We start from the raw sequence: 23,273 nt of genomic DNA on the forward strand, positions 1-23,273 counted from the left end.
CCCCCTCTGTCCTCTCCTCCTTTTCTCTGTCTCTGTCTCTCTCTGTCTCTCCTCCCCTCTGTCCTCTCTTCCTCCTCCTTTTCTCTGTCTGTCTGTCTTTCTCTCTCTATCTCTCTCCTTCCTCTCTCTCTCCCCCTCTCTGTCCTCTCCTCTTCCTCCTTTTCTCTCTGTCTCTCTCTCTCCTCTCTGTCTCTCTCCCCCCTGTCCTCTCCTCCTCCTCCTTTTCTCTCTGTCTCTCTGTCTCTTCTCCCTCCCTCTCTTTCTCTTGTCTTTCTGTCTGTCTCTCTGTTTGTCTGTCTCTCTATTCCTTTCTCTCCCACCCATTCTGCATGCCTCAGGTCTTCTTTGAGTGGGGCAGGGGCTTCCTTCTCCTCCCTGGGAGAAAGCCAGCAGCAGGATGAGGAGCAGGAGGGCCCAGTCCTAGCTCCCTGAACTCCCACCAGTCTCCCAAGAAGGAGCTGAGCATTGTGGGGCACAGGAGAAAGAACCATGGCAAACCTTTGTAGTTTGCCACGCTCTTCTCAGTTGGTTCCTGATTCTGGTCTGGGAGCAGAGGATTTGGGGAACCATTGCTGGGGCATGTGGAGCAGTGGGCAGCGCCAATGATCCCGCGATTCTCACCCCCCAGCCTCCACTAGCTTGCTGTAAGACGTCTGGCTGTGGCTTCCTTGTCTGTCAATTAGTCAGTCTACAAGCACTTAAGTGTTTACTACGTGTGCCAGATGCTGTATTAAGCTGGGGATGCAAAGAGGCAAAGGGAGGGTGGCCGCGTCAGACAGGATCTTTCTGGATGATATTTAGAACCCAAAGAACAGAGGTGTCTCTGAACTGTGATGGTCACCAGGACTGGGGAACCAAAGGGCCAGCTGATGGTGGGTCTGGCCTTCAAATCTCCTGGCTCCTGGGAGGGTGCGTGTGCATATGTGTTCCTGCATGTTTGGGCATGCATGTGTATGCAGGTGTGGTTGTGGGTCTGTGGTTTTGTGTGTGCATGTGCATGTGTGTTCCTGTATGTTTGGGCATGCATGTGGGTGCAGGTGCAGTTGTGGATCGGTGGTTTTGCATATGTGTGTGCATGTTGTGTCTACACGTTTGTGTGTGCCTATGTGCATCGTGAATATTTGTTCTGCATGGTATAAGTTTGTATGTGTGTGCACATGCACATGTTTGTGTGTGCCTGTATTTGTGACATGTGTACATGCTGTATTTGTGTGTGCCTGTGTATTTGTGTGTGTGTATGGTGGATTTGCATGTTTGTATGGTGCCATATAAGCTTATGTGTTGTGTGATGCATGTGCGTGTTTGGTTGTGTATTATGTGTGTACACATTCTATCTGTGTGTGCATGTTTGTATTATGCTGTATGGATTTGTGCGTGTTTTTATGTCTGTGTATGTGTGTGCATGTATGCATTTGTCTATTATGTTTGTGTATGTTTGTGTGTATGGGGAGTGTGGTTCTCATAGACACCACCTTCTCCCAACTGTCCTAAAAATTCCTTGGGGTAAAGGGTCAGCTGTCTCCTCCTGTCTTCCCCCTTGACCAGAGCTGACACAGCAATCATTACTAATTAGGGTTTAATGAAATTAATTTCATTCAATTCATTTAACAGAATTGCTGAATTTTCACTCTAGAAAGGGACCTTAGAAGTCACCAAGCCAGTGTAGAACAACAGAAGCTTAGGGTTGGAAGTGGTCTTGGAAGACCTTGTGCAATAACTTATGAGGAAGAGACTAAGGTTCAGAGAGGGTACATGATTGACAGGTGTGCACAGGTGCTGGATCTTCATCAGCAAAGGGTGTTCACATTGAGGAGCTACTTGTACTAATGAAATTAGAGGTTGAGGAAAGAAAAGAAGAAGGGATGAAAGGAAGGAAGGAGGGAGAGAAGGGAGGAGGGGGAAGATACAGAGGGAGGGAAAGGAGGAGGGAAGGAAGGAAGGAGGGAAGGAAAGAGGGAAGGAAGGAAAAGAGAAGGAAGGAAGGATGGAGGGAAGGAAGGAGAGAAGGAAGGAGGAAAGCAGGAAAGGAAGAAAGGAGGGAAAGAAGGAAGGAAGGAAAAGAAAACAGAGAAGCTGTCTAGTCCCACCCCTTAATGGGACAAAGGAGAAAACTGAGGTAACCAAGAGATGGGCAGCGATCTGCCCAAAGTCACAAAGGAAACAAGCAGAAGAGGTAGCATTTGCACCCAAATCCCCCATTCCATGTGCAAAGCACTGTCCACTCTCCATTCTGCCAGCCTAGGGCTAGAGGAATCAAGGAGGAGGTTCTGGGAGAGGTGAGCCCTGAGACTGGTGGTGTGGAGGTGGGGGAAGATGCCTACAAAATGCTGAGGATGTTCTCCTCATGGATCACAACAGTCAGAGTGGTGGTGGGACAGACTAGGAGTCAGGAAGACCCAGGTTCAAATTCTACTTTGAGCACTTATTAGCTTTGTGACTGTGAGCCAAGTAATATTATCACCATTTTACATATGAGGAAATTGAGGCTCAGACAGGCTAAGCTACTCATTCATGGTAGATCCTTTGACAGAAATAGTGACCATGTAATAATCGTTCTGAGCCTCTCTGTCTCTCTCTCTCAAGGGGTACGGGGATCAGGGACAGTGTCCTGGTTAAAAGTTCCATGTGTCTGGGGGGGTGAATGGGTAGATAAGGGTGAAAAGGCAGACTCTTGACAAGTCAAGAGAAGCCCCCTTCTCAAGATCTCCCAGCGGTAGGCTGGAGCTGTTGGTGGCCAGGGCCCAGGCAGGAGGCAAGCACTCAGAGCCTGCCATTGAGGGTTTGAGTGTGGAGTCTACCACTTATTAGGTGAGTGACTACCGGCAAATCCTTGTTCCCTCTGGGCCTCAGTTGTTGAGAGCACCCACCCCTCCCAGAGGCCCTGCCAGGCTCAGCTGAGATAATGTACAGGTCATAAGGTCCTTATGGCCTCAGTGTGTCTGGCACACAGCAGGGTTCAGTAAATGCGAGTTGATTCAGTTCTACATTTCTGTGTTTTAATGAATCACTCCCTCCTGTCCCAGAGCAAAAGTCCCCTCTGAGAATGGGCATGGTGTATAGAATGCCGGAAGTCAAGAAGTCCTGCTTTGGGCTTTTGGTAGCTCCAATCGCAAATTGCTTAATCTCTCTGGAACTCAGTTTCCTCATCTGGAAACTGGGGGTGACAATATCTGTGGCACTTCCTTTGTGGGATGGAGCTGAAGCCGGGGCAAGGTCCTTTGGCAAAGAACTTTGCAGACTCCAAAGCAGTCTAGAAATGGGCCTACAGTTATTATTTGTAGGCGTCACAATCATTCTGTGCATCAGTACTCTGAATAATAATTACTGTTGGTGCTGCTCTGTGCTCTGTGCCCTAGCCCTGGAAATAGCAGAAAAAGCAGCGATGGGTGGCCTGGAGAGGGAGACCTTTGGGAAGACTCTGCACGGGAGCTGGAAGCCCTGCACTACTGGGTCCTGCTTCCCCCGCAGATGCCAACCAAGATGGCGGATACTTTGGAAAACTCAAAGACATCCCCATAGAAAGGACTGATCGAGCGGGTATAATTTATGTTAAGTGTTTCGCAAACCTTAAAGCGCTATATAAACTCTAGTTATTATTGTAATTCTGGGTGCGGCTGGCATAAGGTACGTGGGCATGTGTTTCTCGCAGGGATTTCCGTTTTGTTTCTTGGCTTATAACCTGATTTCATGTCTTCAGGAACACATGGCAGCTATGATCTACAGAATTCTCCTCTGCTCAGCCTGTGTTTCCTGCCCCATGATGCTCTTGTGAGGCCACCTTGTCCACTGATGAGGTCAGGAGCATGCCTTGGTGCTCAGGATGGGTGAATGGCTCATTCTAAGGCTGCATACCAGGTTTCTGGGGATAGAGGTCCTATCAGAATGGCAGATGGGCTTATGGCCCCTCATGGGAGTCTAGGAGACAGTAATGTGGAGGGCTTCCTGTTTGACCTCAGACAAAGGGCAAGAGTTGAGGGTACTTACGCCATGACAATCACACTGAAATCTAGCCAGTTCCATGGGTCTCGGAGAAAGGTGAATGCATTTAGACAAAATCCTCTTGCCAATATTTTTACCAATGACTCAAAGGTATAAATGGCAGTGAAAGTGTACCTGGAAGAGAAGGGGAAAAGGGTATAGCATACATGGGAAATGGGGGAAGTGTACCTTTGGAACATTTGCTGGGGTAAGCGGGGAGCCATGGCTTCCTTAGGTCACTCCTCAGCATGCACAAGGAGCATCAGATGGCCCAATTAGACCAGGCTTTTCCTCAACAGCTGAACTAGGGTTTGTTGAGGGAGGAGTAATCTACAGATAATTGCTTAAGCTCTTTGTTTCTCTCATCAACAGTTTCAGTAGTCAATGAGCTAGTCTTGCTGTCAGGTGAGGCACAAAAACACTAATGGGGGCTCAGGAACACTCAGGCCCTGCCTGTTTACTGGGCTCTCAGAGGAAACCCTCAGCCTTTCAGCTGGGAATGCTAGAAGAGTGGGGAAGGAATGCAGTAACATGGCTTATGGGAGCTAGCAGACCAGTTCCTACTTTGATGTCAGCATTTGGCAATGAGCCAAATCCATAGCATCCCACAGGGGTCTCTTTATTTCAGATTATGTGAAAATTCAACTCACTTGTGTTCATTGAATTGATTATTGATCATCTCCCTACTGTGTGCCAAGAACCATGCCAGGCACCATCATAATAATTTGACTGATCAATAATTGGATGCAGCCAGCATTATTCTTGCACCAAGGAATGGGCTTTTCTAGAGCACATACCTAGAAGGCTTGTGAACCTTAAAGACACTGGTGTCTTTCTTAGGTCTACCAGCCACCCTCCCTCTCTAGGACCAAATCCAAACTCTTCTCTTTGATGTTGGAAGCTGGCTCCTTCTGACTTTGGACTAATCATCCATTCCTCCCCTCATACTCATATTCAGCTGAGCTGGAATTCTTGCTGGTCCTTACACATGGCATTTTAAATATGGCATCTCCTCTCTCCATGTGTTGCCCAGGATGTCTCCCATGCCTAAGATGCCCTCCCTCCTCATCTAAACCTCTAAGAATCCCTAGTTTCTTTCAAAGCTTGGCTCAAATACCCCCTTCTAATGAAATCCTTTCTGATTCCCTCCAGAGCACCCCATATAAAATATACACGTGTGTACATTTATAGACACACATATAGATGCATCCATATACACCTGAATACACATGCTCCCAGACACGGGTCCCAGCATTGGAGGCCATCCACAAACAGGCTCCACCTGCTTCTTCCAGACTTTTTTATCCTGTGTGTCTTCGTGCACTCATTCCATCTGAGCGTCTCCTATGTTGGCACAGGCCACCCTTCATGACTGGAATGGGTTCCTCCTCCATCTCTCCCCACGGCAATCCTTTGCTTCCTTCAGTGCCCTCCTCCAAGAAGCCTTCTCTGCTTCCCACCCCCCACTTCCCAGCTGAAAGTGCTCTTACTCTCCTTGGATTTCTTTAGGAACTTTGTCTAGACCCCTACATTACCTGACCACTCTCCACCTTGTATAGAACCAATTTATTCCACATGTAGGTTGTAATAAGCTCCCTGAAGGCAGGGCCCATATTGTATTATCTTTCCTCTTTCTATTCGCACACATCTTCTAGATGTGTCTTGCACACAAAAAACACTTACTAAATGCTCATGGAATTGAATTCTACACAGGGAACAATTATTACAGAACAGAAAAAGGTGAACATGCGTCTTCTCCCTTTGGCTGCTCAAACCTCTTGGGTCTATAGGTTGCAGGGCCTACAAGGGTTAATATGCCTCCCAAAACAAAACGGTTCTCCTCCCCCTTCATGATGAGAGGCTCTTCCAAAGCCAGGACAGTGCTCTGAATAGGACACAGCAAGGCTGGGCCCATATCTGGATTTAGAGAGTCTGGGTCCAAATCCTCCTTTTACACCCTATGCTTAGGGGACCCAGACAGTCACTTCTCTCTGGACCTTAGTTTCCCTCTCTTTGAAAGGAGGGAATTGGACTGGAAGGTCTCCAAGACTCCTTCCAGCTTTAAATCTATGGTGCACCTGATGTTTCACTCTCTGCCTATTAGTCCTTCAAAGTGGCACCGGGGTGGGGAGCAGTGGAAGTCGGTGAGCCCTCCAGGCTCACCACAACTCATGGGGCTTCCTTGGCTACCGAAGCAGCTTTTGCTCTCCTCTCACCTATGGCTCTGCCTAGATCTGGGATGTACCCACTCTTTGAATGTTCTCTCTCCCATTAGAAGGTGCACCCCTTGAGAACTGGGGAATGGTGAATTTGCCTTTCTTTGCATGGTGCCTGGAACGCAGTGAACACGGAATGAAGTTATTTGTGAGGACGTGGCCGCAGGCTGCCCTGAGCTGCCAGAAGGCCTTGAGTCCAACTCTTCCCATTGGAAAGCCATTGATTCAAGAGCCTGTCATCTTTCAGTTACCTGAGGGAGGCTGGGGAGGTAGGTGGGGCAGATAACCCAAAGAAGAAAATAATGCCCCAAATACCCCCCAGGAATGCACGTGTGCTCTCCAGGGTCTATGAGGGTAAACCTCAGTCTGTGTCCCAGAGCAATCTCTTCCCCAAAGGGGGCCAAGAAGCAACCATTCCCTGCTATGTGGTGGGATATCCAGAAACTGTTCTGCCAGGGTCCTGATTTATGAGCTCGGCTTTCAGAAGAGACTTGAGCACCTTTACATAAGAGGAGTCAGAGTTGGAAGGGGTCCCAGGGACATTTAATCCAGACTCCTCATTTTGCATATGGGGAAACTGAGGCCCAAGGAGGTTAAGGGATTTGTGCAAGGTCACATAGTCAGTAAGCTTCAGAGGTGATATTTGAACTCAAGTCCACTGACTCTAGAATATCATATCTCTAATCTTTCCTACTCAGGGCATTGGGAGAGAGAGAAGCTTACCCAGAAGGCCAGTTATCACTGAAGGCTGACTTCCCTCAAAGGATGCCAAAGACTCCGGATACTCATGGAGAGATCATTTAAATTAGGAACTTAAATATGGTGGGGGAGCTTTTCCTCAAAATGACAGGTTGGGGAAAGGGAGGCCCTTTGGGTTCAGTTCAGTGGCTCCTCTTTTCCACAGCTGGGACTAAAGGCAGGGAAGTTATGGGGAGCTATCCAACCTTCCAGGGCCCTAGAGAGTAGTTTGAATGGAAGGAGGGAAAGAGTGGAACACAGCAGCATCCTTAGAAGGGTGGGGCAGAGGCACCCAGCAAAGGGCCGCCTTGCACCTGATGAAGGAGTGAATGAATGACGGAAAGAACACTTAGCATTATACACCAGGCACTGCCTTAAGACTGAGGGGCAACAGCATAGGCAAGCAAGGCAGTTCCTGTCCTCAGGGAGCTTCTATTCTAAAGCCAGAAAGGTGTCAGCCCAGCAGTCAGAATGAGGGGGTTCAGTCCCCACCTCTGCCTCTAAATGGCTGTGTGACCTTCAGAAAGTGAATGCAGGTCTCTGGGCCTCAGTTTTACCCCATATTCAGTGATTGTAATGGGTCTTTCCAGATGCTGAGGACACCCAGGTCAAGGCAGTAGGAAGGGAAGGGGTATTAAAAGGAGGCTCTCAGTGGAGAGAGAAACTGGAGAGAGATACTTACTCAACATACTTGGTCCAAGGCGGGGGTTCGTGCTGGGCCATGAACACGCAGTTGGTTAAAATGGTACACATTATAAACATACTGAACAGAGTAGGGCATGGAAGTTAAGGAAAGCAGTTATGGGAAACTGAGCCCCACCACAACTCCCTCCAAGACCCCCCCCACCTTGTATCCCAGCCAACATCACTTAGCCCTTGCAGGCTTAGCTTATCCCATTGACTGCTGGGCTATTATCATTCCATGGAAGATTATTGTAAATTAATGATCAGCTGGCATATCAAAATACAGTAACCAGGAAAAATTGGAGCAATGATTCCATTAGCTGAACAGACCGTCCGTCCCCATCCCCAGGCCCAGAATCACATCAGTGCAACCCTGGAGTGTGTGTGTGGGGGGGGGCAGGGAAAGGAAGGTCTTGGGGATTTACTTGCAAAGGACACAGACATTTTTAAGGCCCCAGCTTGAGGACTCTGAGTACTCTGGGAAACAGGATTTGCTATGGAAGGATAAAAGCAAGGTCATCCAGCCTATTTTTCTTCTTTTCTGCCTTTTGTTTTTATATCACAATTTCCCTTAACCCCAAAACCCCAGAGACACCTCCCTCCTCATGAATCCTCCATTAGAATAAAGAACATATAAATAGCAATAGTGAGAGTAAGAATGTTTGAAAATGAAAGGTATGTCCCATTTCATACCCGCTCCCCACCTCTCCATGTTGTCCTTTTCTTCCATTTTACCATTAAGTCCAGACACCAGCAAGGTGGAGGGATGAAAAAGTCCTTCCAAGAATCTTTCACATCCTGCTTTCCAAATGAGGCAGGGGTCTACTTCAAACTGCCAGTGAATCCTCCCCTTCCCCTCTCCAAAGGTGCCTGCAGGGCCTTTGGGACACTCTGTAAGGGAAGTGCTTATGGCTCCAAGGGCCTCTGATGAATGAGATCAGAGACCCAATCAATCAGTAAGCACTTATTAAATGCCTACTATGCGCAAGTCATATGGACAAAAATGGAACGCTCAAATCTGCAATAGGATGTTCCAGATGAATCCTGGAGTCTTTAAGACTTGACCTGTGGGTCTGGTATCAATAAGACCTCCCTTTCTCTAGAAAGCAGTGGGAGGAGGCACTGGGACCCTCTCCTTCAATTCAGAGGCAGGGGCTAGGACCCATCAGCCCTGGATTCTAGAATTCTAAGATTTGGCTGGGGAAGCTCTGAAGAGCCTTGGGTCAAGGAGGACATGTCATTCAGTATGAGTGACTGATGGAGTCAGGGTCCTTGGCTCTCCATAATCTGGGGGGGAGGTGATCATTCAACAAGCAAAGGATTTCTGGGGCACCCAAAAACCCCTCAGGAAGGCCCTCCTCAGACCCAGGGACTATTCAGACTTAAGACAGGGGAGGGGAACGAAGGAGACAAGCTGGTGCTTAGCCTATAAGTCAGTGCTTTACAAATATTAAATCATCTGATCCCACACAACAACCTTTTGAGTCAGGTGCTATTATGACCCTCATTTTACATTTGAGAAAACCAAGGCAGACAGAAGATAGTTGACTTTTCTAAGGTCACACAGCTAGTGTATGAGGCCAGATTGAATTCAGGTCTTTCTGACTCCAGGCTCACTCCAGGATTAGCAAACTGCAGACCTAGGTTCAGATCCTGATTCTTCTATTTCCTGTGGGGCCTGGGCCTTGTTTTCCTCCTCTATAAAATGAGGAGCCTGGACTAGATCAGCCAAGACCCTCTTCCAGTTCTAAATCCTGTGCTTTTGCCTCAGTACCACCAATGTTCTGTCTTAAATAATTATTAAAAGTAGATGTTTACATGCTGCTTTAAAGCCTGCAGAGACTGCTTCAGATGCATCATCTCACATCTAAGAGGTTAGGCAGGCTGGGGGTCATTGTTCCGATTTTACAGATGAAGAGACTGAAGCTTAGAGAGGTTGATTGCTTTGCCTGTGATCACACAGCTCATAGATTTGCACCCACATCTCCCCGAGTACAGACGTAGCACTCTTTCCCACTATTAGAGGCCACAACAGGACCAGTCCAGAAGGTGGAAGATTCAGCTTAATTTTTCAAAATGCCGGCCCTGGGTTCAGAATGCCAGTATGGATGGGAGGGGCATGCTGAGTCCTCCTTAGCCTGTAAACAAACACCTCCCAAATGACCTAATGGTCCTGAGGGTCCCTGCATCCATGAATGGAGCCATTCTGGACCAGTTTGCAATGTTCGAGGGCGTGAGTGCTCATCAGCGGTGCAAGCCTCCGGGAAGCATACTGCCAAGGCTGGCCCAGTCTCTGAGGGGCCCTGCTGCCTTCGTACAGTCAGGTTAACCCAACATGCACCAGCCCACAAAACGAGCTATTCCCAGCGGCCAGCACCAGAGCCAGTAATTGTACTCCAAGGGCCTTCTCCCTCCAAAGCCAGAACCCTAACATTTTCCATTACCTGACCCAGCCCTCGGGCTCCTGCTGCCGGAGAGAGCAGGCTCAGAAATCAGAGGAAAACCAGAGGCCGGGATTTTTGCTGTTGCTGCTGCTTGCTACTATTCAATCAAATTCTGGATTAGGGCTATAAATGCCCAACTTGGAGAAAACACCAGATTGATTTCGATAAGGCAGACCACAGATTACCTTCTCTCCAGGGCCTGAGGAATTTATTTTTAAAAAGATTCATACCAGGTTGGATGTAAATTCAAAAGCAACCAAAGCCTCCAGTAATCTTCCCAGGGAACACATCCATAGAGAGCCTCTGGAACGTTCTCCACTCATGCCCCTGCCCTCGGGGCCATTTGTGTTTGTGACCTAATCCCAGGTGGACCCGGAATCACTGGTTAATGACAGGAGTGAGCCTTCCTTCATCACACCTGTAGGAAGGTGTGGGTGAGTCACAAGGCCACAGTGTGCCAAGGAGGGGGCCCTTCGTGTGCCATGCCTCTGCCATCCACGATGTCCACTCCCCCGTCTACTCCAAAGGTGCTGCTTGATTCTCCTCACCTGGAAGAAAGAGCCCCAAACATTGGCCCCGAGGACCAAGACTTTTAACAAGACGATATCACATAGTGTCAAGAACTCAGTGAAGACCTGTATTCCAGGGATCAAGCCCCTCCACCACACTGACCCTCAGTTTTCTCCACAATAAAATGAGTCTTAAATGTGTCCTGCCTCCAATACCTGCTGGTTGTGCCCTGGGCAAATCACTCAACATCTACTCTAGGGCAGTGGCATCAAACTCGAGTCCCATGCAGTTTTTAAATGTACTGTGATTTATGTTTTATCTTGTCCAGTATTTCCCAATTCAGTATTTGGACCCACTCTATGCAAATCTTTAAGCCTCTAAGATGCAGGAGAGGTAAAGATCTGCATTGGTGGAGAGAATTCCCTCACCTGGGAGTTCCCTATGCTAATGAAGTCACAGGGATGGTCCCCCTTAAATGATCACTAAAGTGCTCTTCTGATGCCTTAGCATGGTGGAGACCTTGGCAACGCAGGGCTTGTGAGGGGTATTCTAGGGGCGCCCAAGTTCTGCCAGGCCTGAGCGAGCTGAACAAGAACAGCCTTCCTTCCTTCCCTCCTTCCTTCCTTCCTTCCTTCCTTCCTTCCTTCCTTCCTTCCTTCCTTCCTTCCTTCCTTCCTTCCTTCCTTCCTTCCTTCCTTCCTTCCTTCCTTTCTCCCTTCTTTCCCTCCCTCCCTTTTTCCACTCTATCCACTCATTAGACTGTCTACCAACATACAGAGGGTTCTCTGCCTTGGTGAAGGCAGCAGCCGCACCAAAACCAAGCTCATACATTTATAGGCTCCAGAGTTGGCAGAGACCTCCAAGGTGGTCTACTCTGACCCTCTCTTTTTACAAGTGGGGAAACTGGGGCTCAGAGAAGCTCTTAGGGTCCTTACATTTAGAGGCAGAAGGGATTTCAGAGACCATCTAACTCAACTTTCTTACCATATAAATGGGGAAACTGGGCCCAGGGAGATCAAACATCTCTCTCCAGACCACACAGATAGTAGATGTCAGAAGTGTGATTTGAACCCGGATTCTCTGACTCTTCAACGAAGTCAAAAAGCTAGAGGGACTTCTGCCTGCTAATCTAACAAATCTGCTGCTAAACGTTATATGAGAAGGAATTTCATAAGTGGTAAAACTCCATGCAGTGCAGTGGTTACGGTGTTCACACAGGCTTTGACAATTTATAAAGTGTGCATACGCAAAGTAGTCCAGATAGTTGCTTCTAAGTTTCTGTGGACACCTTTGATTAAAGGCATGGGCTACTCCCTCCACTGGAGCACGCTGTGACCCCTCCCCAGTTTTCCACCCTTTGTCTGTGTCTTGCTGCCATCCAAGGGCTTACAGGCTTCACTTGGCTTACTTGGCTTGTTGCAGCATTCTTCGTGTGTCAGAGCAGGGGTCCTCATTTAAATCCCACAAGCATTTACTAAATATAGTACCTATTGTGTGTGAGGTAGCCTGGGGGAGTGGAGAGAGGGCTGGCCTGGGTTCAAGTCTTGCCTCTAAAACGTGACTGCCATACAATGACTGGGCAAGACACTTAATCCCTTTGAGCCTCAGTTTCCTCATCTGTAAAATGACCTGGAGAAGGACCATTCCAGTATCTCTGCCAAGAAAACCCCAGATGGGGTCACGGAGAGTCAGACAGCTGAACACCTGCAACAATGGGCGTGCTTACTGAAACCCCAGCCTCGGTAAACTCCTGAAGGCTAGGGACCTTTCAGCTTTGTCTCTGTATGCCCCAGTGCCTGGTACATAGTAGGGGCTTAATAAATGCTTGCTAAGTCAAAAGAACTGTTAGCTTTAATTTTACCAGCCAGGACTTGGAAGCTCATACTCCAAGGTCAGGGCTCCAAAGTCACCTCCATTTGGGCCTTCTGTAAGCCCAGGACAAGGGGTGGCTTGGGCAGAGACAATTAGCCCTCGATCCTGGGCCAGGCTGGCACTAGAGCTCCCCACCCCCCTCATCTCCTTGAGCCAGGGATCCTGCTGACAGAAAACGAAAACGGAGCTGAGAGACACTCCTGGCTGTATCGCACTGATAGGCAGCCGTTTCTCCAGGCCCGTGTTCCCATGACCGAGGCTCTGGGCCCCACACTGGGGGAGATAAGGGCCCCTCTGGAGGAGCAGCGATGCCTGGCAGCTGGTACAGCATCAGCTTCTGCTGCCGTAGGGGGCTGAGGGGAGAAGGGGCCATTGCCAAGATCAACACCCTGGACGTGTCCCTGATGGCCCCACTGGCCCTGGGCCAGCTCCTGGCCCAGCTGATGCCCTCATATGGTGTCAGGCAGGGGATCCTGGTTGAGGAGGGGCTGCCCCCTGGCCTCCAGGCTCTTCTCTCCCAGCCTGCCCCCCTCGGCTCCTCCTCTCTCTGCTAGTCCCCATTTCCCAGGGCTCTTGATAGGGACAGGGTGTCGCCGTTTCTCTGCCTGGCTCTGCAGTCAGTGGTCTGCTGTCTTGGGTGGGCCGGGTGCCTGTCCTCAGATGCTCCCCACCAAAAAAGCCAGGTCCTTGATCTTTTCTTGTGGGATCCAATGACCTCCCACACAGCCTTTCTGTCCTCAGTCTCTCTTCCATTCCATCCTGGGCACCACTGCCCATTCTCCTAATGCAGAGTTCCCATCCCATCATCCCTGCCCCCAGCTCAAAAACTTTCCATGGCTCCCCTAGATGGCACAGTGAGTAAAGATGCTGGAGGCAGGAAGACCCGAGTTCAGATCCTGCCTGAGACACTTACCAGCTATGTGACCCAGGGTATCACTTAACTGCCTCAATTTCCTCATCTATAAGATGGGAGCAGCACTTGTCTCCCAGGGTGGTCAAATCCATCTCCACCAGCCCACCTCTCTCCTGGAGATGATTCTCTGGCCTGAAACCTCACTGCTTGTGTTTCACCATTGCTTTCGTGTGTGGAAGGCTCTGGGGCTCAAGTCAGAGGACTGGGTTCAAGTCTCAGCCAGCCTCTTTCTATCTGGGTGATCTTGGCTGACTCACTTCATTCCCAGGAGCCTTGATTCCTCCATTTGAAAAAGGGGGAGGGTCAATAAGCCCCCTAGCCTGGGGGTGCCATTCCCTCTTGTTGCATAGCATTGGATTCTACCCTTACCCACACCTTCGCTTCCCCAATTAGACTATGAATTCCACCACCTTCTTCATGTCCCATGTGCTCGTGGCAGGTGACCGAGAAGCGCCGGGCGACTAATGGAGCACCTTCCGAGAGCCAGGATGCACATAGTGAGCCTGGCTGGTCTGCCTGGTTCCCATGGCCAAGCTAGTCATTGGTCAGTTCAGACCAAAGGCCTGTGGGAAAACACGGTGTGTGTGTGTGTGTGTGTGTGTGTGTGTGTGTGTGTGTGTGCGCGCGTGCACATACGTGCATATATACCCATATACACATATATTATGTATGGTATTTTCAAGTATTTTGTGCTAACTCTCACATACTGTGACTTTATTATGCAGATCAGCCCCTGTCTGTGCTGGTACATCCTGTTCCTTGGCTGTGCCCTTCCAGAAGCTCACCTTGAGAGGCCACCCAATGTCCTGGGGGCCTTCCTTGGGCCCTTCAGACACCCTGGGGATAACAGGTGATACACGGGCTGTCCATGTCTCCCCCCTTCCTTTGGACCTAGGCCCAGCTCATCTCCTACTGAACCTGACATCTCTCTGTTGACATCTTTTAAGCCACACCTTCCTAATTTCTTGTATGTACAAGGTGGCAACCTGCTCCTGCCTGCCATGGGCCTCTCCACTGCCCTTGGAATGACCCTTCATTTCTGTTCTTCCATGACTCACAATCATACGAGGATGAGTTGCTGTCCCTGAACATTTAGGCCCTTCTTCACTGACATCAGTCGTCCCCCTTGGCGGGACAGGGGGCTTTTAAAATTGGAATGAGAACCAAGAAGGGGCCACATCTTCTACCACACTCTCTTTTTTTTTGCTTTTTGGAGGGCAATTGGGGTTAAGTAACTTGCCCAAGGTCACACGGCTAGTTTTTGTGTTAAGTGTCTGAGGCCAGATCCGAACTCATGTCCTCCTGACTCCAGGACCAGTGCTCTACCCACTGAGCAACTTAGCCGCCCCTCTACCACACTCTCTTAAGATAGTGGCTTTGGAATCAGAAGTCCTGAGTTCAAATCCCTGCTCTGATATTTACTACCTACATTGTGTTTGGCAAGACTGTTCATATTTTGTTGGTACCTATTTGTTTGCGGCTTGTTTCCCCCATTAAATTCTGAGCTCCTTGAGGGCAGGACTGTCTTTGCTTCTTTTTGTATTCCTAACATGCAGCCCAGTGCCTGGCACACAGTAAATCCTTAACCCTCCCTGGTCCTCGGCCTCCTTGCTTGTGAACGTTGAGCTTGAAGGTGCCTCCAAGTCTAGGCTTCTAGGCTCCTTCCAGCCTCAGATCTGGGGTCGTATGATGGGAAGTTCTGCTAGATCAGGGCCCCAGACAGGCGCCAGCGTCAGAGAGAAAATGCTTCTCAAGGAAGGGATGAGCAGCTGCTTATATTTTTAATGACAGCATCTGGCACAGAATGGTGGTCCTTATCTAAGGACCTCTTGCAGCTGAGGAAAGAGGCCCAGAGGAAAGAGGGGAAGTGACTTGGCCACAGTCACGCTGACAGGCAGGGCCGGGCTTCAGTCCAGGGTCCTCCAACTCCAGGTCCTCTCCACTGCCCTTGGACTGACCCTGTCTGTGTAGCCCAGATACCTCCTGACAAAAGCAGGACGTTAAAGGACACAGAACTTTCTTCCTATTTGGGTTACCAGGGTTTTTGGGCCCTCCCTCTGTCCCTTGAGGGGCACATCCCTGAAATCCTCATAGAAGTAAATGGTAAAACAGGGCTCAAGGTACAGAAGCCTCATTTTACACCTCATTTCCAGTACTGTGCTGACTGTAAGGCAGGCAAACCCCGAATAGTAAATTCCGGCTAATTGCTCCACACAGACAGGTTTTCTGTCTCTAATTACCTCACAAGCACCTGGAGAGCAGGGTGCCTGCTCTCTGTTCCTTGGCGTGTTCCTCTCCCTTCTTCCTTGGCCAACTGTATGCTCCTAGACCTTGTTTAACGGCACCTAGGAAGGGCAAAGCCTGGTGGGCAGGCTCCTAAACCCCCTCAAAGCCAATCCCGGGGGGCTGGCCAGGCCAGACTAGAGACCATCCAAAGTAGATGGGGCTGCTCGAGGCTAGTGAGGTTTTCTTCTGTGGAGCTCAGCCTTTAAAGCACTCGAGGCCACAGTTCCGGAGACACTGGTCCCCAGCAAAAACAGGGCAGCAAGTGGCTGGCTGGCTAGGCAGGGCCTCCAGCATCTGTGGCCTCTGCTGGTGCCATGAGGCCCCAGAGGCTTCCCTGGGGGTTGGGGGACCACCAAAATGAGCTGCAGGCCCGGGGTCCTAGACCCCTCCCATCTCTGCCTGCCTCTCCTAACGTCGGAGGACCCAGGCAGGAGCTCAGCAGGAATTCTGTGGCAGGTACAGACTGAAGCTGGGTTCCCAGGGGGGCTATGTATACCCTAAGCAGCCCTGGGTTGGTTAGAAACCTGGAAGAGAGAGCTCCAAGGGGCCCTAGTTGGGAGGGAGAAGGATGGCTTAGTATGAGGCTGCTCCCTTGGAGGCAGCTAGGGGAGGAATAGAGAACCAAGCAAGTTCCTTCCCCAGCTAACAAGCCTTGCTTTCCCCATCTGCACAATGGAGACATCAACCCGAACTTCCGAACTTCCCAGGGTTGCTGTGAGGCCCACAGGAGATAATGGGTGGTTGGAGAGGGCTCTCGAAGCCTCTAAATGCTATGTGAATGTCCACTGTGACTATTATTAGCTGTGACTCAATTCCAGGCTGACACTCCCTTCCAGGAGAGAAGCCCCCATCAGTGGGACCCTCTATAGCTTCCATGACAATAACACCATGACCCCTGAGAGGTGATAAGATCATAGGTCTGGCCCTGGAAGGGACCTTAGAGTAGAGAGCCTTCCAGTCTAACCACTTCATTTTACAAATAGGAACCAAGGCACAGAAATGCTTAATAAAATGCTTAAGGTCACACTGCAGAACCTAGGTCCTCTGACTCACAATCCAAGACCTCTTCACTGTACCTTCTCTCAGAGAATGCTAGACCTGGAGTCCATAATCAATCAGTTAGCTAATTAGTCAATAAGTTCTTATCAAGTACTTACTATTTGTTAGGGATATAGACAAAAATGAAATGGTCTGTGCTTTCGAGCAACTTAAGCTCTATTGACAGAGACAATATGTACATATAAGTATATACCAGATAGAAATGCAATAAGTAACAAAGGCCTGAATTCAGATCCCACCCTTGACATTTTCTTGCTTTGTGAACTTCTGTGTTCTCATCTCTAAAACGGGGATAATAATTTCTGTGGCATCTACCTCATCCAGAGATAGCCAAGTGGGAAGAGACCTGGTCCTAGACTCAGAAAGAGTGGAGTTCAAATCCTGTCTTAGATACTTGTTAACTCTGAGAAACTCCCTTAGACTCTGTACCCCAACAATTCACAAAACCGATAAATGCTAAGCTGGTTCCAACTGCATCAGGAAGGGAGAAGGAATGAGCATTTATTAAGAACCTAACAGTGCACCAGGCACTGTGCTGAGAGCTTCACAAATATGACCCCCTTTTGTCCTCATGACAACCCTGGGCAGGGAGGAGCTAGGTTTACCCCCATTTTACAGATGAAGAAACTGAGGCCCACAGCTAGTATCTGCTGTTGGATTTGAACTCAGGTCTTCCTGACTCCAGGCCCAGTGCATCCCTTAGCTGTATACTCAGTTCAGCGTCTTCACTCGGATTCCCCTAGGTGGATGATATCACAGGTCTGATGGAAAGAAAACGTCTAGCTTGTGGGGTTGTTGTGAGATGTAGACAACACTCAGCACAGGGCCTGGCACACAGTAGGTGCTTAATAAATGTTTACTGCTGGTCTGATGGATTGATCAGGCACAAATAGGCAAGTGAAACATTTTGTAACTTTACAGCGTTTTATAAACACTAGGATCTCCATTCAAGGATGTTCTCCACAATGTGACAGTAACCACTGCCCTTGGAAGGATTAAAAGGTTGCTGCATTGCTTTTAATCTAGAGCTGTAACCAGGGCATGTCAATGGGGCTTTGTTCCAGGGCTCTGAAACTGAGAAGGCCGAAACAGAACCAGGCAAGGATTCAAATCCTGGCTTTTTGGCTTGCTAGCTATGCAACCTTGGGCGAACTGGTTCACCTCTTGGCCTCAGTTTCCTCATTTGTAAACTGGGGAGGGGGAGGTTGGATCGGAGGACCTCTAAGGCCCTTTGCAGCCCTGAGTCTTTGATGCTCCAGGCCCAGGCCCTCCTTTAGTGCAAGAAGGAGAAACTCAGCGGGAGAGGCCAGAGCTGCCCCTGGTTGATAACACCCATCTATGGAACCATTAGACAAATTAATTTCCCTTTCCACTCAACTGAATTTGTCTTAATTACTGCAGGTGTGGTTTTCTCACTGTGAATTACTGAATCAATTCCAGGGCCCATTTCATGCTGTTTGTCCTTGTGATGGCCAGGCCCCAATCTTAAGAACACAGGTCCCAGGAGCAGTCGAGAAAGATGTTTCTAAGCCCATCACTTCCCAGTGGCTGGAAAAAAAGGCCTTGTGGACAACAGGAAACAGGAAAGCAGAAACATCAATCAGGATGAAGGCTGGAGTCCACCCCCCCTCAAGTGACAAATGAGGAAACTGAGGCCTTGGGACTCAGCGGGACTTGGTAAGTAACAGAAGCAGGATTTGAATTGGGGTCCGCTCCCCTCCATCACCTCCTTGGCTTGGTCTGAATTATGAGCTGCCCAGGCTGAAGTTCCTCCTAGGTCTGCTGGCTCCCACAACCAGCTCACCTCCTCAGTGTCCTGAAGGTCTGGTAATGCCCAGGTAAACAGAGAAAGCGCCAGCCATAGAGAGTCACTAGGAAAACTTCTCAGCCTGATAATTCTGGGGACACAATGAATATTAAACTGATTTGTCAATATTGGTAGAAGCTGAGGGAGAACACGCTGGCTAATTACTCCAATAAAGGCAATCTCTTTGCAGCTGTTTGACTAGAGCTCAGCTTCTGTTGGAAACAGCTGGGTGGCTGCTCGCCGAGGCTCTTGAGGTCAGCAGGATTGGCCCTCTCAAGGCTGCTCGGCAGGGGACGCCCTCCAAGGCCCCAGCCAGGAGCTGTGTAAGTGGCGTTTCTAGAGCCCTCAGAGAGGTGGCAGGCTGGGGAGGAGAATGGGGCGGGGAGAGGGGCTGGCATTGGCTTCATGAAGGGCTGGGCTCAGAGCCATCTAGCTCAATTCCTCTCCTTTTCAGAGGGAGAAATTGAAGCCGGAGGAGTGCAGTGACTTGTCCAAGGTCACACAGATAATTAGCATAAGAGACAGGACCTGACCCAGGTCCTGACACCCAAACCAGGGCTCTTTCCCCTGTACCATGTTGCCTGTAGTAAGTCAATTTCCATTTCTAAGCCTCAGTCTCCACCTTTGTAAAATGAGGGGCCTGGAATAGATGGCCTCTAAGGCCACTTCCAACTCACTATCTGGAGGCTTAAAGTCCCTTTTCCTTCTTGCTACAGGATCCTGGGCAAAGCCACTGATTCTCTCCTGGCCCTGAGGGAGCTGCCCCAACTGTAAATTACCAATGAGTTCCTGATCTGCCTCGGTGAATGGAGTGGACTATTCACTCTGGGAGTTCCCTACATCAAGGAAATCACAGGTCTGACAAAAATAAGAACAGGTCAAGGTTTGCCAAGTGCTTCTTGGACCCAGTGGCAGTGGCCGCCCAGTACTTCCACTGCTCCCCTCCCTGACAAGCTTGGAGATTTTTGCTGGGTGCCAGCAGGGAATAATCAGGATGATGAATGATGAGGGTAACTGACATTTCTATGGTATGTCCACTTTAACCTGTAGTTTACCAAACACTTTACCTGACTATTGATGTCTGTCTCACAGCAAGGCACTTACACAAGGGAGCTCGCTTGGTCTTTGTGACAGTCCTCTGTGGTAGGTGCTACCCAGCCATGGAATGTCAATGCCTTTGGTCTGGGAGTGGGCGTTCGGCCCTTGGAATGGCTTGTCCAAGCTGGAGCTCCCTTCCTTCCTCCCTGCTGTGATGCCTCTCACCCCCTGCAGGGGCAGAAGAAGCTATGAGCATCTTCCATCCTCAGAGGAGAAACCACACACACACACACACACACACAGCTGGGGGAGTGGGGAGAGACATTAGTTCCCGAGAGAAGGCAAAGGGCCCCAATGTTCTCACCAGATTGATCAGCTAGTACAGGGGCTGGAGGTGAAAGCCATACTATGTCTGCCATCCCCCCTGCCAGGGAGGTGAGATTAGGTTACAAACAAGCCTGAGGGCAGCCTGACAGAGAATAGAAGTCACACAAAAAGATAGCCCCAGGGAGGGATGTGTAGAGGGGGAGAGGGCAGCCTCCAGCTTTGTCTAAGTGACAGGCTGGCCTAGTAGGGGCTGAGTGAATGAAAGTTGAACAGAAGAGCCTCTCGTCCTCTGTGGCACCAGCTGGTAGGATGACCTCCTTCTCCTCCTCCAGCTGTCTCTGAGTCACTGCCTTGCCACCAGGCACCCTGGGCACTCCCTAACTCCCTGGTTCCTGCCCCCTGACAAAGGGTAGGGACCCTCCTGTTCCTGCGAGTTTGAATGGAGAGCAAAGATGGGTGGGGGAGGTGTCCTGGCATCATATACTATATACATATACTGTATTTGGAAAACTAGCCTAGGAGTTGGGGGAAGGGAGAAAGATTGCTAAATAGTTCAGTCCCAGCAGTTAGGATCTGTGCCTGTTGGAAGTATGGTGAACTTCGGGGCCAGGCACACAAAGAAGGTGGGGTGGCATTAAAAACAGATCACGTTCCCCAGACCTTCAATCCTGACTCTACAGCCTACTTAGCCTTCCCGGGGCCTCGGTTTCTCCATCTGTAAGACAAGGGTTTTGGGACTTGGTAGTTGCTCAGGTTTCCTCCAACTCTAAATCTACGCTCCTATATGACCTAGGGAAAACTACCGCCATGTTGATAATCCCTAACCCTTTTCTTAACTGCTGTCCCAGAACAACCCACATGACCTTCTAGCCTTAAACATTTTGGTTATGATATCCCCAACAAGTGGTTATCCTGGCTTTTCTTGAAGAATACTTGGGAGGGGGGATCTACATCACCTTAGCCTGCTCATTCTACACTGGGAGTGAGAGTGGAACTTAATTGTCAGGAAGGTTTTCCTTCAAATTCCAAGAATCATTTGGACTTTCTGCAACTCTCATGTATTGTGAGGTCAGGTCAAGTAGAAGGCTAATCCTTTCCCATGACAGACCCTCTAAATACTCCAACACAGTTCTCCTGTCCCACCTGGTCTACACTTCTTCAGGCAGTTCTTTGAGCCTATCCTTGGATGGTCTGATCTCCAGACCCCTACAATCTAATTGCCTTCCTTTGGACACCCTCCAGACTGTCAAGGTCTTTCCTAAAAGGTGGCACACAGGACTGAGTGTAATGCTCAGGTGTATGTCATCTGAGGAGGGCAGAGTCTAGCAGCCACAGATGATGTTACTTTTCTGGCTGATGAATTAACACCACTGACTTTTCCTGACCTTGCTATCCACTGATGAGTCAGTATCAGTTTCACACAAATGGATGTCTAGCCACTCCTTCAATTGATTATTTGGACCTAAGCAGTGGACTTTACTTTTTTATTCCTACTATATTTTGTTATTACTAAACTCCACCTATGAGGCATTAGAGGGCAGTGGAAAGAGGGATGGCTTTGGTGCCAGGAAGTCCTGGGTTCATGTCCTGTCTCTGACACATTTTATCCATTTGGCCACTGGTAAGTCACTTTTCAATTCAGTTTTCTAGGCAACTCTCTAAGGCTATGAATTACTCAAGTCAGTTACTCAAGCAAGAATTCCCTATGCTGATGAAATCATGGGTCCAGGTAATGCCCACAATTCTCAGCTTTGTGTTAACTTCAAATGAGTTTGTGAGACACAGCTCCTGGGGAATCAGTACAGCTGGCCCCCATTCAGTTATCCAGAAGCATGCAGGTGGCCCCCAGTTTTCCAGTCGGTCTCTCACTGCAGCCCTCAGCCCTCTCCCCACCAAGCAGCAGCAACATGTGCAGAGTCCCACCCATCCCAGGTCAGTTCTAGATGAGTACCCCCCAACCAGCACTGAAAAGGATATGAATGAACCAGAATTTTAACTGCTGCTCTCCGGATGGGGTGGAAGGGGCTGAGGATGTACAAGGCATTTGTGGCACTAAATCGGAAGATGGTTTTCCCTTTGTTCAGTACGATGAAGGTCTGTGGATAAAGAAAGAGAACAGGTTACAAAACAATTGGCTACTCCTGGATCCCAGATTTAGAGTGAGAGGTGCAGGAGCCCCTGTCCCGGGGAGGTGAAAGGGGAGCCAGCCCAGGAGTCACAGAACTGCCTGGGTTATAGAAGGCTGGAGGGGTTGATGGAGCGGTCATTGGGGGTACGATGTGGGAGGCACTGAGGGAAAGAGAAGAAAGGACTGCCTTTCTGGATTGTACCTGGGGTCAAAAGATTACAGATCAAGAGCTGAGAGGATGCACAGAGCCCATCTAGTCCACCCCATTCATTTTACAGAGGAGGAAACTGAGGCCCAGGAATGATCAGTGACTTGCATCAGGTCACACAGGTAATGTGCATCAGAGACAGGCTTGGAACCAAGGTTCTCTGCTTCTCAAGCCAATGCTCTTTCTAATGTGCCACACTGCCTCCTTCTCCCTAAACAGCCAAGTCCAATCCCAAGGCACTGCCTCAGAGCTGGAGCTGAGCTCAGGGTGTCCTCTAAACTGGGGACCACTATGGACCTCAGATTCTCATTCCTTTTCTGCCTTCCCAGATGGCTCTGCCTAGCTGAGTAGGGGTAGGTGAGAAGGAAAGTGCAGACGATGCAGATGCAGAGGGAGAAACAACCCCAGGGTGAAAACTAGCTCTAATCTGAAACATGGCCACAAAAAGATGGTCCCCACCTCCCCAGGCACATGCAAATCACACCCAAATGATATGCAACTGTTAGGCAAAGACGGTCAGACCCCTCCTGTCCCTCCAAAGGGCCAAAGTCACCACAGCTCAGACATTTGTCACAGACAGAGTCAGCATGAACTGGCCTGTAATCACGCACCAAAATGGGTATACTCATGCACACCCACACCCCCCCCACACACATACACACTCAAGAACCCAGGCACGCTGACCCACCTGCATACCCAGTAATGACTATAGTCACTGACACCAATGCCCTCCCCAAGACTGCTGCTCAGTGGAGGTTTGTGGCTAACCACAACAGACACACAGACCGCACAAATGTATTGTGGCTAAAGCGGGATTTGCACCCAGGTCCATCCATCTCAACATTCTTATGCATCTCAAAGGTGACATTAAGTCTAAATCTCTTAATTTACAGATGAGGAAACTGAAACCCAGAGAGAGGTCTAGGACTTGTCGAAAGCCACACAAGTGACAGCTGAGAGCTCGACCCCAATGCTTTGGCTTCAGATTTAGCACTCTTTCTACAACCCCACACGTGTGCTCTCTCTCTCTCTCTCTCTCTCTCTCTCTCTCTCTCTCTCTCTCTC

The 23,273-nt window shown here is 49.4% G+C and overlaps 1 protein-coding gene across 1 annotated transcript in view; it reads right to left on the reverse strand.

Moving 5' to 3' along the window:
- The window catches only part of SCN5A (sodium voltage-gated channel alpha subunit 5), a 182,307-nt gene that overhangs the window by 112,626 nt on the left and 46,408 nt on the right, over positions 1–23,273 (reverse strand). Inside the window, exons 3-5 of the mRNA XM_069084320.1 lie at positions 21,850–21,968; positions 7,615–7,704; positions 3,985–4,113 (exon numbers count right to left, since the gene is read on the reverse strand). Of these exons, the coding sequence (XP_068940421.1) occupies positions 3,985–4,113; positions 7,615–7,704; positions 21,850–21,968 (338 nt within the window). The remainder of the gene's footprint in view (positions 1–3,984; positions 4,114–7,614; positions 7,705–21,849; positions 21,969–23,273) is intronic.

The sequence above is a fragment of the Petaurus breviceps genome, unplaced genomic scaffold, assembly GCF_028583685.1.
Source record: "Petaurus breviceps papuanus isolate PSGF00001 unplaced genomic scaffold, PetGlider_PUasm1.0 174, whole genome shotgun sequence".
NCBI classification, from domain to species: domain Eukaryota; kingdom Metazoa; phylum Chordata; class Mammalia; order Diprotodontia; family Petauridae; genus Petaurus; species Petaurus breviceps.